Source organism: Hemiscyllium ocellatum, chromosome 19, assembly GCF_020745735.1.
Source record: "Hemiscyllium ocellatum isolate sHemOce1 chromosome 19, sHemOce1.pat.X.cur, whole genome shotgun sequence".
Classification (NCBI taxonomy): Eukaryota; Metazoa; Chordata; class Chondrichthyes; order Orectolobiformes; family Hemiscylliidae; genus Hemiscyllium; species Hemiscyllium ocellatum.
In genome coordinates, this window is record NC_083419.1 from 52,562,812 (window position 1) to 52,581,658 (window position 18,847).

At 39.7% G+C, this 18,847-nt stretch overlaps 1 protein-coding gene across 5 annotated transcripts in view; it reads left to right on the forward strand.

Annotated features, from left to right (window-relative positions):
• The first annotated feature begins 6,406 nt into the window (after positions 1 to 6,406).
• ptprz1a (protein tyrosine phosphatase receptor type Z1a) overlaps positions 6,407 to 18,847 on the forward strand; it is a 255,622-nt gene continuing 243,181 nt past the window's right edge. For all 5 annotated transcript variants that reach the window (XM_060839467.1, XM_060839468.1, XM_060839469.1 and 2 more), the window contains exon 1: positions 6,407 to 6,615. In XM_060839467.1, the coding sequence (XP_060695450.1) occupies positions 6,564 to 6,615 (52 nt within the window). In that variant the 5' untranslated portion in view covers positions 6,407 to 6,563. The remainder of the gene's footprint in view (positions 6,616 to 18,847) is intronic.

Genomic DNA, 18,847 nt, shown 5'->3' on the forward strand with positions numbered 1-18,847 from the left:
TTCTTGCCGCTTCCGGGTGTCAGTTTCAGCTGCAGTGATTTGTATGTGGGGTCCAGGTCGATGTGTCTGTTGATGGATGTTCTTGCCGTTTCCGGGTGTCAGTTTCAGCTGTAGTGGTTTGTATATGGTGTCCAGGTCAATGTGTCTGTTAATGGAGTTTGTGGATGAATGCCATGCTTCTAGGAATTCTCTGGCTGTTCTCTGTCTGGCTTGTCCTATGATAGTGGTGTTTTCCCAGTCAAATTCATGTTGCTGGTTCATGTTGATGTCCATAAACATCAGCTAGCCACAAAACGACACGACCAGCTATCTCTAGTAGCCATACACTCAGACAACCAGCAACATGAATTTGACTGGGAAAACACCACTATCATAGGACAAGCCAGACAGAGAACAGCCAGAGAATTCCTAGAAGCATGGCATTCATCCACAAACTCCATTAACAGACACATTGACCTGGACACCATATACAAACCACTACAGCTGAAACTGACACCCGGAAACGGCAAGAACATCCATTAACAGACACATCGACCTGGACCCCACATACAAATCACTGCAGCTGAAACTGACACCCGGAAGCGGCAAGAACAAACCAATATAAATACCGGAAGAAACATCAAAGCAGCGCTTCACACGAGGCTCCAACAGCACTGATGATGTTCCCTAGCCAGGGAATGAAACGTTTGCAGCAAAAACTTCCAGCTCAGCGAGCAGAACCACAACAACGGATACCCGAGCTACAAATCTTCAATCAGATTTTAAATAGTGAAATATCCAAAGATGTTTCACAAAGTAGACAAATCAGCCATAATTATTGCACTTTACTGTAAATTGATCCTGGGGAGTTGTTTGAAGATGTATATATGGACCAGACTTTTGAAGGCATTTATGAAGAAAATTCCAAAGTATAGGGCTGTAAAATCTGATGGCCTTGTCACAGATTGGGGAATAGGGTTGAGGTGAGGAGAAGCATATTAAGTAGGACAAATGCAAATAAGCAGAAAGTATCAGTTGTCACAAGGTGATGAGGACTTAGATATCATGTGAATCAAAGCCATGAAGGGAATAATGAGCCAATGCTTTGAAATTAATAGGATGAATAGTGGTATCCAGTGGAAGTTAGTGATAAATGTTGAGGAACTTAGTTTACAGTTGGCAGGATGTTGACAGTGGATCTTTTAAGTTTGTTTAGAACAGCTATTTGAAGTCTCTGCCTTTCACAGATTAAAAGTAGGGTGATGTAGGTGTGAGCCAAGATTAGAGTGGTGCTGGAAAAGCACAGCAGGTCAGCCAACATCCGAAGAGCAGGAAAATTGATGTTTCGGGCAAAAGCCCTTCATCAGGAAAAAAATGTTGATTTTTCTGCTGCTCGGATGCTGCCTGACCTGCTGTGCTTTTCCAGCACCACTCTAATCTTGACTCTGATCTCCAGCATCTGCTGTACTCACGTTCACCTGATGCAGGTGTGAGACTTTGCTCATATTGGCTTACAATAATTTTCAAGCAGCCATGATGACAAAACAGTTGTTGTTCAACATTAAAGATCTCATAGTGAAAAAACAATGCCATTTACAATGCAGACTAATTCATTTTAATTATTGCAAATAAAAGAGCAAGAAACTCACTCATGTGCACTCACTGTTACAATTAGTCATGCACTGCTTGATAACAAACTCTTGGACAGTGTTTTTTTTAGATTAGATTAGACTAGATTCCCTCCATTGTGGAAACAGGCCCTTTGGCCCACCGACCCTCCAAGGAGTATCCCACCTAGTCCCACTTCTCTCTGACTAATGCACCTAACACTAGGGGAAATTTAGCATGGCCAATTCACCTAATCTGACTGTGGGAGGAAACTGCAGCACCCGGAGGAAACCCACACAGACACGGGGAGAATGTGCAAACTCCATACAGACAGTCGACCGAGGCTGGAATTGAACCTGGCACGCTGGTGCTGAGGCAGCAACGCTAACCATTGATTCACCATGTTAGTAGAATGAGGCTTATAAGGTTGATATATTCTGGAAGTGTCTTTAAATGTTAAGTAAAATGAAGGGCTCATGTGATACGTTCTGAAATTTGCCTGACAATAAGCATCTATGATTTGATTGTCATCGACCAAATTAAGGCTTAGATCAAGACTTCCAACGGAATCATGAGCTCCAATACACCAATGGCTACCACAGGATTCGGATGAATACATACTGTGTGGCTCCTTTAAATCCTCACAGATTTTTAAAAATATTGTGCGGGGTCTAACTGGTCGAGGCTTGTGACCTGATTGTTGTCCTGGCAAATTCAGTTGAAAGGTAGATTCAGTTTCTTAAAACTCTTTACAGTCGAAAAACCACTTCATCTCATAGGTCAGACCTCTCATCTTACTCCTCTAACAGGTCTCTCCACACTCCATTCCACTTTCCCAAACCCCTCCTGCCAGTAGTTTTCACAGCTTTGAGGCCAAATTCTGCAGCATTCCCTTGACAATGCACAGACCAAACAGAATCTACCTGCCTCATCTGAAAATGAAGATTGATGGTTAACTGTCTTGCTGTATCTTCATGCAAATTATGGCCTTACCAATCAGCAACCTCTTCTTATTCTTTATAAAATGATGTCTCAAACTGGCCATAAACAGGTCCAGGCAGCGGGCCATGGAGGGGGTCGTTAGGGCCGACTGCCTGCCCCTCTTCCGCGGTTACGTTAGAGCCCGGGTGTCCTTGGAGAAGGAGCACGCGGTGTCCACCAACACCTTGGAGTTGTTCTGGGAGAGGTGGGCGCCGCAGGGAGTGGAGTGCATCATTTCCCCCTCCAACTCTATTTTGATTTAGTCCCTGCCCTCCCCTTCACTGTTTTGATCACACAGCATTGCCCTTTGATGTGAAGGGCACTGCTTGTCACTGGCCACTCGGGTGTTTCCTTTCTTCCTGGTGGTAGAAATTAAATAGAGATTTGTGCACCTTGTGTCTCTCATTGTGTCTCACAACTGCACACACACAACATGGGTGCTGGGGAAAAAATAGAAAAAAAAGTAAAACCAGGAGAAAAAAAAAGCACTGCCGCATGTAGGCGGTAGTGTGGGGGAAATTGGAAGAAAAGAAAGGAGACAAAATAAGCACTACCACAGTTAGGCGATAGCAAAAAAAAGACGAGAGTTACCGCAGTTAGGCGATAGTGTGGGAGTTAATAAAAAAAACAGGAATGTGGGAAATTGAATAAGAATTTAAAAAAGAAAAAAAAACAGAAATGTGGGAAATTGAATAAAAAAAAAATAAAAAAAAAGACGAGAGTTACCGCAGTTAGGCGGTAGTGTGGGGTTTAAAAAAAGGAAAAAAAAGAAAAAAAACAGAGAATAAAAGGAAAAAAATATAAAATGATGTCTCCTTATTTAAATCTTTTTGTATCTTAATTTTGATGAGTGCAAAAATGAAAGGTTTCAACTTCTAATCTCTTTTTTAAAGCAATGTTTAAGTTACAAGATTGAAAATTACCAGGCTGGAAGAAAGAACAGAAATAAGCCCTTATGAGTGAGGAAACTTTTTGTTTTGATTCTGAAAAATTTAATGTCTACGTAAAGAATATTGCAAAATTTGCCTGCTGTGACGAAAGGTGTGTGATTTATATACGTTAATATGGTTTGTTTTATATTTTAACAAGTGGCATGTGGGTTTTGAGAGAATGTAATGATTAATTCGTCTGTATTTATGCAGTCATTTTAAAAAAATCAATATGAGACAGCGAATCTTTGCAGTGATAATGGGAAATGGTTTGCATTGTGAGGGCTTTCCAACAGGTATACTAAACTTTAAGGAGTATTAGCTTGCTTTCAGTTTAGCAAGATCAGGATTTTTTTTATCTTAGGAAATGAACCCATAGCTTGGAAATCTTCTCTTTGCAGTTTTCAGAGATCTTGGTGGATGTTAGATGTGTGAAACAGTTCCTCATAAAAGTGGAGATGGTCTAGAATCCCCAGTGTCAGGATTTAGGTTTGTAAGTTCCAGACCAGAAGTTTTCAGTTAGAAGTCAGTAATGTTAATTGATGCTGAGAAAATCTAAGCTTTTGTTGGATGAATAATCAAAGAAAAGGCTACCAAACAGGAATTGAATGAAACAGTTGCTTTAAACCTGTAGATATGATAGAGAAGCAAACACAGTCCAGTGTTTGAGTACTGTAATGTGATAGTGCTGGGATAAATGGAAGTGTATTTGTGTGTGTTTTGAAATCTTTCCAATTATGTGACATATAAGTAGCTTGGTTTATTCCATTTCTTTTTTGTGTAATAAACATCTATTTTGTTGCTCAAACCTAGTCTGCAGCATCTTGTGCTTATGTTTCAATTATAAAAAAATCAACCTTATTAAATAACGAAAGTCAAAATATGATCTATTAAGCCAAGTTTCAGTCTGGTACCTGACTTGTCCAGTAATAACATCAACTGAGGTCAGAACATTGTGTCTTTTCTCAGTTCGACGAAGAACAGCAAAAGGACAGATGACAGTGTTCTGTTGTTAAATATAAATTGCCTTCGAAGGTAGTGTTTGGTTTAAAGTGTTTTTAAACTGTTTTTTCAAACAAATGTTTAAAACATGAAATCATTCAGCTATTAACTGGAAGTTTGAATTTCCATTAAAGTTATCAATTTCGATAAGAATTGTACAGAGCTTGATAGTAGGGCCAATCCAAATCAGGGCTTTGGTGCTATAATGGTTATCCTATTGGATTTGTGATCCAGAAAGCAAGAGTTCAAAACCCACTGTGAGAATCTGTATTCAGTTACAAGTCACCTGATTGTGAACCGTTTGCGTTTGTACAAATACATTTCAGGATTTTAAAATAAGAGTGCTTCTAAGGGGAAAATGACGATTAATCACACAAATAAAACTGTGAGTGAATGCAACATATACCATTTGCACAAGGCATTTCAGATGTCTTTAATCATTCAAGTTTAAAACTTTTATTGTTCAATTTTCTTTAGCAAAATTATCATTGTCTCTCTCAACAAACTCAAAAAACCAGACTCTATCTCATTGCCAAGTTTGTCCTGGAATCTCCTATAACACAGGTGTTAAGTTTTTCTGCTTTTGCTTCAACTGAGCTGAAAACAGAACCATTACCAAGGTTGTAAAGTAGGTAACTGTATTAATTTGGTGTACAGCATACCAACACTCAAAGAGGGCCGAAAGTTCACCTGATGCTGTTTGTCACAGAAACCATCACTACGCATACTCATGCTATTCCAAGACAGAACTTGTTCACATTCAGCAACTGCCTACCCTGCACCAGCATCCAAAATATCACTGATAGTTCACACACCAAGAATCACACCTACGCTGTTGCTGCAGTTGAGACCACTTGCAAGCAGGCCCTCTCTATAACGCCCAGTGCCTTTCAGCTGAGTGGTATTTAATTGTACCATAAGGATGGGCTGTGGGAATATGTAGCTCTGACAGAATCCCAGGCTTTCCTTTTGATACAAACTGGCAGCGGGTGGGGAAAAAAGAAACCTTCCTGTTATTGCAAGGTTTGTGAAGGTGTGTAGCTCAGGTTGAGATTTAGGGTGTAGGTTTGTTCGCTGACCACTTGGAGGTCACCACTGATGATGTTACCTAGCCAGGTAATGAAACGCCTGGATATCAAACCTACAGCTCAGCAAGCAAACCTACACCCTAAACCTTTCTGTTATCATGATCATTCCATTCAAACAGGTCAAACACCTGAGCACGTCTGAAGTGCGGGTGGCTGCTGTGTTGGAGTTATACTGCAGGTCAGGTGTACACCCAGCAGGGATGCTGCACTTGCTGCCAATGCTTAGGGGCACCAGCTCTGGGCATTGTGTGAGGGTCTGGCTTTATGGCGCACTCTCCAGGTCATGATATAGTTCAGCAGCATGCTACCACAGTGGCAACTGCACCCTGTAAACCACTCAACAGGCCCTTTGGCTGCTTTGCTGGTGTCACCTATTTAGATGGCATTCTGGCATCTCTACTGTTAAACGCCTTCTCCTCCCGAGCCAACAATCCATAGGAATGTAGATACGCCATTCTCATGCTGTGACATCGCTGGGAGCCAGGTTTAAATGCCAGGAGCTAGCTGACAGCAGGAACTCCTACAATCCCATTCCATGCATAAAGATAGCTGACATTCCCTCTCTCTCTCTCTCACACACACACACACAGACACAGGCAGCTCACTTTCTGGAACAAAGTTGATAGCTCTAGCTTGACTCAAATCACCTCGTTTTGTACATTCGGAGGAGTGAGAGTGCCTGTTACAGACAAGCGTTCATATTCGGAGTCTGTCCCAGTCGCTGAGGCTCTCTCTCTCTCTCTCTCACGCACACCCACATTCTGTTACACTGAGTTACTGTGCTCACACACTCGCTCACTCTCTCTGGAGTCCCTCACCGTGAAGGCGGTTCCGGAGTCACTCGGGCTTGTCTGGTCTCACAGTCTCAATCCTCGTCTCCTGCCGGAGCAATAGGCACAGGGATCTCTTCACCAGAAGGACTTATCCTGCTACACCAAGCCCCAGCAAGTTTGTGGAGGGACAAGGGTCGCTGGACATGTTGCCGGAGTCTTTCTGGATTCCTGCTATCCTTTGTATCTGTCAAGTCGGTGAGTGCACATTACCCCCAGCCGCCCGTCTTTCCCATTGCGTCTTTCAATTGTTTTAAAACAGAAAAGTCCCCATCCCTGCCTGGTTTGCCCCGCGTAAGTGACATTCTGTACAGTATTTTGAAGCTTATAGAGGCTGGATGGGAACAGAGAGAAAGTGCCTTCCATTAAAATGGGGGCGAAATTCATGGTAACCAGCACCCATGGCAGCCCATCTTTATAGAATCTGTTTTTATTTTGAGTATTTTATTTTCGGTTTTGTGTGAGTTGTGGTGACTGAGCGTTCCAGTGTGGACCCCAGACCGAAAGGACATTCTCCTTGCTCAGTTGCACTGATGAAAAAGCTGATGAACCGAGGGGTGGGTATCTGGGTGGGTGGGTGGGGGGGAGCCATCAGTTGTTGCAAGACTTGGCAACGGAATGCAAATGATAATATCCACAGCATCTCTATTGCAAACCTAAGGGGGAAGGAGGAGACTTGGAGAAGCGAGAACAGTGCGAATGTTTTAAGAGAGAGAAGGGGATGTTTAAGGAGCTCAAACCGGGCAGGCTGATTTGCTGGCAGCCCCCGGAATATCGCATCTGCCTTTTCCCTGAGTGGGTAATCTTTCATGTTGCCAAGAAATGCTTCCTCGGTTTTTTTTAATGGTCAGTTGTTGCCGGGAGTACCCTCTGTCCACCCTCCTGATGGACAAACACCTGCATATCCGGGTTTAATGTGTGATTCAGGTGAAGAATATTTCTTTTGCCATTGAGCACTGGTACAGATTGAAACAATGCGAGCCAGTGCAGGACATGTCGCTCCTGCAGAAGCGGCTATTCGCCTCAGTGCCTTTCCGTTTCATGACAAGCCCCAATGCGTTTTACATCCCTTTGTTCTACACCGATTTCTGGTGTCAGCGTCTGTTCGGGGCAGTCGATAACTCTGGAGATGTTCTTCCTGGGGGTTGAAGTTAGTATGGAGGAGAGAATCTGTGAGAACAAAGAGAAGTCCCTTCCAGATGTTTAAAAGAGATACAATACTGTCATCGGGTGGGTGCCGTTGACCGGGGCTCCCTGTTCGAGCTGTGCTACTAATCCCAGTCTATGGCTAAATCCGACCTTTCTGACTGAGGGGACACACTGAGCACAAACCTTTTCGACTGAGTCAGCTATGTCGCTAGTAATCCCAGTGCTCTAGTTTCCTGAGACAAGTTGGATCAAAATGATTGGAGGGCGGTAGGGGGTCGGCTGGGGGCTGGGCTGCTGCTGGCGGCAGGTGGTGGATGAACTGTGCTGAACCATATTCTTTCACATCTGCCGCTTGGGTTCAAACCCAACCCAAGCAAGTGATGAGAGTGTCCTTTCTGATAAACGGTCATGTGTCGGTCTGGGCTGAGCACTTCTCTGTGACTTCAAGGGCAAACTGGGAATGTCTCATCATTTAGCATTAGTTTTAATGTGTTCTTAAAAGTGTAGGTCACAGTCAAATCAACAATTCAAGTCTTTATCACAATCAAGTGAATATCTTTCGCGTGAAGAACAGTTGATTTGTCGAACAGTTGATAAACGGTTGACTCTCACTTCAGAGAGTCAAGGATTGTTTTAACTTATTCATGTGACTAATACTGTGCCATCTGCACTTTGTTAGACAATTGGATGTTTTCTGGAATATTGCTTCTTAATCTAAATATCTATAGATGAATAGAAAATTATAAAGAGAGCTGGTAGAGTGTACACAATGCCAAAACTCATTTAACAACTGCAATTCTTTTCTCTAAAGTCTGACAATAATAATGACTGTAATATGATAAATCTGTTTGTATCCACACCATCTAGAGCTACTTTCGTTTGTGGTTTAGTGGTTTCCTTAAGATTGATACCTATGGCATTTAAGAGAAGAAACAAAAGGAAAAGAACTGTCAATGGCACACCTTCATCCACAAATACTTGCTTTGTGTTCCATCCACCTTATTGTGTCCTGACAATTGGAATTGTTGCAGATGATGGCATTAAATGATGGACACAGATCTTCAATGAATCCTTGTGCTTCTCACTTTGATTACCAAAACACACCCTTTTGCTTTAGTTGTCCAGCTTTCTACTCACAAACCCTGTGATGAATCAGATTTTCAGCTGTCTGTACCACAATTTAGAACAGTTGCCTTATGACTAAAACCAAAAATGCAGCTGTAGACAGACACATCTCAGAAATTTTATTTTGCCAAATGGATCAGAAAGCTAAACATTTTTACAACATTACTTCAATAGATACTGACCTTCAATTTTCAGTAGTGTTTTCACTTACCTTCCCCAAATAAAACTTAACAACTTCATTGCATTTTGATAGTCGCTGATTGGTCAATCCCCATCCACATTGAAAATTCGGTGAAGGTAAACTGGTTTCCATTTGAACAGATACCTTCTAATTCATTAACTTTGACTCCTTGCTCGGAAAATTGCATTTCTTTTTCATTCTATTTTCTTTTTTTATCCTTGAGCTTTCTCCTTGCTTTTGATCTTACCAATGTTTTATTGTTTTTCATTATTTGTACTTGTACCTATTTTGGAGAAAAACATACTTTTTTCTCAAACACAATTCAAGTATTTGAAAGTCATTACTAATAGAGAGGAGATGTTTGGCCTTTTGAAATGGATGGGTTCTTTTGGGTTTTGTGAGCTTCAGTGAAGTCCAGCATGGAGCCGGTGAAATGAAGACTGGTATCATTGGCCAATAAATAGCTTGTCTAATAGTCAACGAGGCCAATAAGTTTATAGATAAACCATTGGACTGAAACCTTTGCTTTATAAATGAAGTCAAAGTGCCACAACCACATTTACATTCATGACAGCCTCCACAAACCTCTGAGGTAACTACCTGAAATCTCCAAAGGGATTCACTTCAGCCATCCATAGTTGCTTGGGCAATTTGAGTAGTAATCCAGCTAACTAGAAAATATGCGAGAATTTCTGAGCAATTTGGCCTTTCCTTCTCTCCTTTTGCTGCTGCTCCTTCTCCTCAGAATGGATTCCTGTGTTCTAGTCCCAGGGTAGACTTCATTTAAGAAAATTGATATGTATTTCAGACATAAACTGCGAGTAGCTCAAAATCTGTTGTTGTATTGGAAACAAATGGAGTTTACATTGTGGGGTAATGTTATATCATTATTGGTCTTAAAGTTTTCTGGAATCTTTTGCTAATTGAATCTCCTTATGTCATTATGGCACAGAATCTGTAATTGGAGAAGCTGTACCGAGGTACCTTTGCACCTAAGATGGCGCTGTATGTAGCAACTTATAAACTTTTGACTGTACTCATTTGAGTACATGTGACAATAAAGCTAATTCAATTCAATTCAATTCAGGAGGCCTTGTGGTCAAATAAGTCCAGCATTTTTTCAACCTCAAAGATATGAGTAACATTTGAAGGAAATGAGTAATATGTTTATAGATTCATTCCTTGAAGCTGTGTTACCTTTCCTTATTAACTTTCACCTTTCATTAACTGCTAAAGACCTGCTGAAATCACTTCTTTTAATTTATCACCCTTTTCTCTGAGGAGTATCTGGGACATTGCTCTGTGACATTCCATAATGATGCAGCAGAGATTCATATTTCATGGAGCAAATGAAAATGCATCCCAATACATTCTCACTTCATACTTCGCTTCTGATATGCTTTGTACCATTTTATTGCTCAGAATGTTCTCAGTCTTTAACCAGATCACCAAACCCATTTGAACTAAGGTCCAATTGGTTTTGGAAAAATAAAACTCCCCTTCTTCACAGACCCTATCAATTTTTCATTGGTGTTCACAGTACAATTGTTGGGTGTACTTTTAATTAAGACTTTGCACAATAATTACATGCTTTGGTCCTTTGAAAAATCTCTGCATTTCTTTGGACATAAGAAGATATTGCATCTCTCTGTCTAACGTCTTCATCTTTGTTCCATCACTGAATTTTAAATGTTGCTGCACAAAAGTTGGTTGATTTATGTTCTGAAAGTTTGAGCTTCAAAATAATTATCCAGATTTAACAGCTAGACAGATAAAATGCAAATAGTGATTACAAGAAAACTATTGAGTTTACGAACAGACAACATGATGGTATAAATTACATTACCACTTTGTTCACTGATGATAGTGATGATAAACTAAAATAATTTTACATTTAAAATGGCTTATTACAATGACTGTTTTGAGGTAGCAAAAGTTTAAGCTGCCTAATGTTCATAAAAAAGCTTTTAAAATGTGTGATTTTATTGGTCAATGAGATAGTTAAAAGATAAGGTGATTTTGATGACTTTTGTAATGTTGAAACCTTTAACACATTACATTTCAGGAATTGCAAGCAACAGTGTTAAGTGGAGAATCTATAGAAATAAAAGACAATCCCAGAATATGATATTCTTATGCTATAAAACATTAATGAGGCCGTGACTGGAATATTGTTTCTAGTTTCTGGTTACTGTATAGTTATAAAATAGAAAGTATTGAGCCAATGGATAAGATTCAAAGAAGGGCTTGCAAAGATGTTTCTGAGTGAGAAGTGTAGAATTGCTATGTGAGCTCCCCTTATTTTTATGTTGGGGTGAGGCGATGGGGAAAATGCTTGGTGGAGGAGACTAAAATAAATAGTTGTAAGATGTGGGAAGTTTCAAAGAGACGTGAGGAAAGATGGTTTTCACTCAAGTATGGCGAGAATCTGGAACTCACTAGAGTTAAAAGTGAGTTAGAGATAGAGATAGAAATCCTCTCAATGTTTAAGAAATATTCAGATGTACGCTTACAATGCCAAGCAAGGCACACAAGGTTTTAGGCCAAGCGCTGGAAAATGGGAAATAGAATAGTTAAACGGTTACTTTTGATTGACACAAACTCCATGGGCCAAAGACCTTCCTCTGTTTGTTAGACATCTATGAGGAGTGATGTCATCTTTTGCAAAATAAATGAAGGAAATTGTGGGAGGTTATGATTTGGTTAAAAATCCTTAGCATTTAAAGAGAAAACAGGACACCTTGCATTATCACTAGAAAATTTGATGTCTAAATAAAATGCAAATTTTCTTGTATTTAAAACAAATTAAACCAAGAAAATGCAGTTAATTTATCATCATAGCTTATACCCAGATAATATCCAGTTTACTTTTTACTTCCCCCAAGAGTTCTCTCGTATTGTAATATCTTCCAGTTATTTACTTCTACAGGGAACAACCACAAATATGCACAGTCTTGTGGAGACTATCATTAATCCCCTTCAGCTATTCTCAGAGATAAATCTTTAATTTACCATTTTTTGATCATGAATGCTTCAGTCCTCTACGTTGATTATTCTTCAGTCCTTCCAAGTTAATTTGTGTAGGTTTGGCAAGTGGTCAAGTAGGTGATAGAACGTAATAAATCAACTGATCGATTGGCTAGATATAAAAAATGAGCAGAGCATGGTACAATTGCAACATTTAAGAGGCATTTGGATAGGTATATGAATAGGAAGGGTTTGGAGGGATATGGGCTGGGTGCTGGCAGGTGGGACTAGAATGGGTTGGGATATCTGGTCGGCAGGGATGGGTTGGACTGAAGGGTCTGTTTCCATGCTGTACATCTCTATGACTCTATGACTCTATGTTGGTTGTTCAATAATAGTGTTCACACTTCTTAAAAAGGCTGAGTTCAAGGCCTATATGTTCTAGGAGATATGTCATAACTTATCAACACAAGCTGATATTAAATAAATAAAAGGGGGACCAATGTGCAGAAGGAGCTGTAGAATTGTGTAGGTAATAAACTTGATCCACAAAGAAATGTGTCTTGTTTTTGTTTTGTCCAATGACTGGCTTAGATCCAAATTGATCATTTGTTGTTTGCTTTCTTTTCTAGAAGACTGTGGGGGCCACTATAGATTCTTGCATTGGCTTAAAACTAAGCATTCTTAAAGCTTCTGATCCCCCCACAAAATTTAAAATAAGATTAGTCCTCTCCTGCCATTCACATGGTCAGCGAAGTTAGTATTTTGCTCTGCTTAGATTTGATTCCCACTTACTTTGGCTGACTTCTTTGTGAGCTACAAGCTGATATCAGCTCTTCTCTGCTTGAGATCTCTCAGAAAACATCAGGAAAAGTTGAAACTACAGAAATTCCTGAAGCTCCACTCATCCTCATGACATGTAGCTTGTTCTGGAGTGCCCTCAAAGTTTAAATTAATTGGTCCCCATTTACTGATTCCTTGATCTGATCACCTTGATTGACATAAAACTGGCTGGAGTTGGCTGAGTGATTAAAAACTGAATTAACTCTAATTTCCAAACAGAAAGCATTTTTCTGGCTTGCCTTAGCTGCCAGAACAGCAGATATCATGTCTCCATCTCTTTAGCTAGATAAACCCATCTAATGTTTTAAAGACCTATCGCTCCTGACTTTGTTTTAAAATGGTTCACTCTTTAAACTGCTATTTATTTGAGATATTCTGGCTATTTTTTTTAAAAGCCCAGCATTTTCATTCCCTTAATCTTTACAACTTTATTCTTCATAATTAAAACTACCTGTAGAATATTAACATGAACCATGAACTATTCACAACAGTATGTAAAACTTTTTGGTATAGGACCAGCAGAAGATTAAGAACAGGATTGGAAGTTGATGAGTGTCTTAGCATTCTGGAATAATATTCTTTATGTTTAAATTTATTAACTTACTCAGGTAATTAAATGCAACTTGGCTGAATGAACAAAGATATTTTGAAACACTGAAGAGCTTGTTAGGTGAGTGGATGTAAGGAATATGACACTTGAACAGGAAATAGAGGAGAATCATCCACACAGATGCAATGTGTGAACTCAAGTGAGCATGTAGTATTGACTTTTCCTGTCTCCAATTCTGTTTGTCTTCTGTTCTTAATGATACCAAAGAAATTAAGGTACTAAGATGTATTTAAAAAACAATCAGCTGTTCACATAGATATTTTTGACAATTAGTATAAAAGCTGGAGAAAATAGATTAAAAAATTGGTTGCTTGTCATTGCACAGCAACAAATTTTTTGATTGGCCATTTCTATCGAGGCAAGAGACCATAATACATCATTGCCCTATGTTACGCAATTTCCCAGAAACAACATTATAAAAATATATATCTTCATCACACCTTTACATTTTGATGTGCTATTGAGGGGAATTATTGCATCTTTTTTCAATTATTTTTTTTTCTCATACTTGCCATGCACTGTGCCTTTTTAATAAACTGATATGATTATCTTATATTATGCAAAATGGTCAAATTGAAATAGCATCAGAGATCTTTTTTTCTCAATCATATTATGGTTTTTCGTTCCTCCTCAGCTTGCTTTCCTCCATGCCCTGGCTGATGGTGACCACTCTTGTTCATGAATGAGACAGCAGAAGCAGTGTTGAGTTAGGTAATTTTCCAGGGTGTCAGTAATTCAGGCTTCATCTTCCCTCGGAGGAAGAGGTTAAGACCGATCAGTTTCTAACTGATTTCTACCCAGATCCTGGACGTATGGAAGTATGTAAATCTGAGTGTTGGCTGAGTATCGAATTTGATTCTGCTTCCATGCTGTACACTGTTGTCATTTGGCTGCTGACCTCATTACACCCTTGGTCCAAACATGCTTAAAAGAGGTGAATTCAACAGAGGAAGTGAGGTTAATTGCCCTTAACATCAAGGTAGCATTTGACCAAGTGCAGCTTAGTAAAACTGAAGTCAGTGGAATCAGGAAGTCTCTACACTGTTCGGAATTACATCTAGCACAAAAGAAAGATGTTTGTGGTTGTTGGATGTCAATCACCTTGTCCTAAAGCATCACTGCAGGCGTTCCTCAAAGTTGTGTCCTACCCTAACTATCTTCAGCTCTCTGAGTGACCTTCCCGTCATCATAATATCAAAAATGGGGATGCTCATCGATGAATATACATTGTCTAGTACGATTCACAGTTCTTCAGATACTGAAGCAGCCTGCATTTATATGCAGCAAGACCTGGACAACATCCAGACCTGAATATTAAGTGACTATCTATGTTGAAAATTATTGCGAGCCTCCTGTGAGAACTGAGAGCAAGGGCTTATTCAAACAGAAGCACAGCTGTTGCAACTTGGTCCAAAGCCAGCACTGGATTTTGCAAGCTCAAAATTTTAGCACATAGAGGTCCCAACCCATACGACAATGGGACATAAGAGCAAAAACAACCCATGAGAATTTAAGCCCTTGCTTAGCTGACAGGTCCAGAAGCTGATTGGAAGATATTGAGAATCATTTTATTACAAAACACGTCTGCTCTCAAAAAAAATGCAGAAAAAAGAACCAAAATTTTTCGAAGTTAAAATAAATAATTAAGGCAGATAGATTTCAGAGAGTCAAACTGTTGTAAAGGTAAGTAGAGAGAATAGAAAAGGAAGGACATGACAGTAAAGAAGCCAATGAGATAATATGTCGCCTTGTAACTAAAGTTCTCAGAGATCTGGTACAGAAACAAGACATTCAGGCAATATATCAGTGTTCATACTCCATTTGAGCCTTCTCTCATCTTTTCTCATCTAAATCTATCATTGTAACCATCCTTTCTCCCTCACATATTTGTCCAGGTTCCCCTAAAATACATTTACACCATGTGCTTCACCTGCTCCCTGTGGTACAGAGTTCACATTCTTTCTGCTCTTTGGTAAAGAGGTTTATTCTGAATTCCCTATTGAATTTCTTGGTGACTATCCCAAATTGATGCCCTCTAGTTGTGGACTTCCTCACAAAAGGTAACATTCATTATCCTGTATCAAAGCATTTCATAAAGACCACTATTAAGTCTTCGCTGTATTTTGTTTGAAAGAAAAGCAACTCAACCTACTAGTGCTTTGTAGAATCATAGACTCCCTACAGTGCAGTTGGAGGCCTTTCTGCCCATCAAGTCTGCACAGATCCTTCAAAGAGCATCACTATCCCCACATGTACTATCGTTAACCCATCTAGCCTGCAAAACCCTGGACACTGTGGGCAATTTAGCATGACTAATCCACCTGAGATGCACATCTTTGGACCGTTAAAGGAAACCAGAACACCTGGACAGCTACACAACTATGGGGAGAACATGCAAATGCCACTCAGTCATCCAAAGCTGGAATGGAAACTAAGTTCCTGGCACTGTGAGGCAACAGTGCTAAGCATTGAGCCACCATGTACACCATGCATTTCTGCTATCATCCTTACAAATCTTCTCTGCGCCCTTTCCAGTGCCTCTATATCCTTTTATATATGACCCGTGTGCTGTTGTTCTAACCAGTCTGATCTAACTGAAGTTTCTGTTCAATTTTAGCATAACCTCACTACTCTTCAATTCTGTCACAATTTTTAAAGTAACATTAAATAACATTAATTTAACTTAGGTTTAATATTTTTAAAAACGATTGAGTATCTATAGAGTATTTCTTGATGTATTTTAAAAGAGATTTGTTGTAGAAATGCATCCATTAAGGTACAAGAGAAAACATAAATGCACAGTTGGCTCACAGCAGAAAATGTGGCTTGTAATAAGGGATCAGAGCTGGATCCAAAATTTATATAGATGATTTGCATTGGGACAATCCTAAGAAATGCCAGTTACATAAATGAAGGGACAAACCATGCAACACACAACAAAAAACTTAAAACTAGGAGCAGGATTAGGTACTTCAGTCCCTCAAGACTGCTCCACCATTTAGTATGATCATGGCTGATCTCATCTGAGCCTGAACTCCAATCTCCTGGCTATTCTCCCCCATAACTCATTACTAATTAACAATTTGTCTATTTCCTCAGACACTGGGGAAGTGAATCCCACAGATTCATCAGAATCCCACAGATTCATCTTCCTCCGCTGTGTTTTAAATCTGCGGCCCTTTATTCTAAAGCTATGACTTCGCATTTTAGATTGCCCCAGAAAGGGACTCATTTGCTCTACATCTACTTTCTCAACCTCCTTTAACGTCTTTTATACCTCGATTAGATCTTTGTCATTTTTTCTAAACTCTAGAGAGTGTAGACCTAAACTGCGCAATCATTTGTCATAAGACAAACCTGTCATCTCTGGAATCAATGTAGTGAACATCCATTTAACCCCCTCAAATGGAACCAAATCTTTCCTTAAGTTGTACCAAAATTGTATGCAATACTCCAGATGCAGGTCTCACTAATGCCTTGCACAGTTGCAGGAACAGTTTTCTACTTTTATACTCTATTTTATTAGTAATAAAAGCCAAAATTCCATGTGCCTTTCTTATTACATGCTGTACCTGAGTACTATTTTCTATGATGCATGGATAAGAGTAACCAGACTCCTGTGCACCTAAGCGCCCTGAAGTCTCTCCCCATTTAGATAATAAGTTTCCATTCTTTTCAGCATTTGGAAAACCTCACACTTATCCACACTACACATAATCTACTATAGAACATAGAACAATATAGTGCAGACCAGACCCTCGATGTTGCCAAATTTTGACCCATTCACATAAACTATCCATGAACATTTGTAATTTTTAAAATTGCAACTTATTTTCCCATCAATATTAACATCATCTGCAAATTTGGTATTAGAGCTTTCTATCCCTACTCCCAAGGCATTGATAAAAATTGTAAATAGTTGGGAAGGTGACCAAGGACCAAATCCTATGTTACTCCACTAGTTGCAGCATACCAACCAGAAAAAGACCCATTTATCCTGACTCAGTGCTTTCTGTTGGTTAACTAATCCTCTGCCAAACCTACTAACTAATCCTCTGTCCAAGCTAATAAATTACCCCTAACCTCATGTGATCTTACCTTGTCTATTAAACGTCTCTTATTAAATACTTTTTGAAAGTCAAGACATCCTTTGTATAGGACTCCCCATTATCTATTTCAATAGTTACATTTTCAAAGAACTCTTTCAAATAAGTCAAACATGACTTGCCCTTTATAAACCTTGCCAACTCTGCACTGCATTTTGACTTTTCAAATGTCCTGTTATTACTTCCTTAATAATGCATTTTGTTCTGGTTTGCTCGCTGAGCTGGAAGGTTCGTTGTCAGACGATTTGTCACCATACTAAATAACATAATCTGTGAGCCTCCGGATGAAGCACTGGTAGCACGGCCCATTTTCTATTTATGTGTTTTGGTTTCCTTGGATGGGTGATGTCATTTCCGGTGTTGACATCATTTCCTATTCTTTTTCTCAGGGGGTGATAAATGGGATCCAAATTAATGTGTTTCTTGATAGAGTTCCAGTTGGAATGCCATGCTTCTAGGAATTCTCGTGCGTGTCTCTGTTTGGCTTGTCCTAGGATGAGTGTGTTGTTCCAGTATGTAAGGATACCAGTGAGAATGGGTCATGTCTTTTTGTGGCTAGTTGATGTTCATGTACATCACCAACCCAAGGAAACCTAAACACATAAATAGAAAGCAAACCATGCCAGTAGTGCTTCATCCAGAGGCTCACTGATGATGTTACCGATTATGGTGACGAAATGTCTGAAAACGAGCCTTCAGCAAGCAAACCTATATCCAGAGTCTCAACCTGAGCTACAAATCTTCTCAAAACTTAATAATGCTTTTTGTTACTTGTATAAATAATTTGGACATGAATATGGGAGGTATGGTTAATAAGTTTGAGTTGACAACAAAATTGGAGGTGTAGTGGACAGTGAAGAAGCTTACCTCAGAGTACAATGTGACCTTGATCATATGGGCAAATGGGCCAGGGAGTGGCAGATGGAGTTTAATTTAGATAAATGTGACGTGCTGCATTTTTGGAAAGTCAAATTGGGGCAGGACTTATACACATAATGGTAAGATCCTGGAGCGTTTTGCCGAACAAAGAGACCATAAGGTGCAGGTACATAATTGCTTCAAAGCGGAGAAGCAGGTAAACAAGAAACTGAAGAAGGCATTTAATACATATGCCTTTATTAGTCAGTACAGTGAATAGATGAGTTGGGAGGTCATGTTGTAGCTGTACAGGTCATTGGTTAGGCTACTTTTGGAATACTGTGCTCAATTCTGGGGTTGCCCTGCTGTAGGAAATTGAAATTTGAAAGAGTTCAGAAAAGATTTACAAGGATGTTGCCAGTGTTGGCGGGTTTGAGCTATAGGGAGAGGCTGAATAAGCTGGGGCTGTTTTCCCTGGAACATCGGAGGCTGAGGAGGTGACCTTATAGGGGTTTATAAAATCATGAGGGGAATGGATAGGGTGAATAGTCAAGGTTTTTACCCCAGGGTAAGGGAATCCAAAACTAGAGG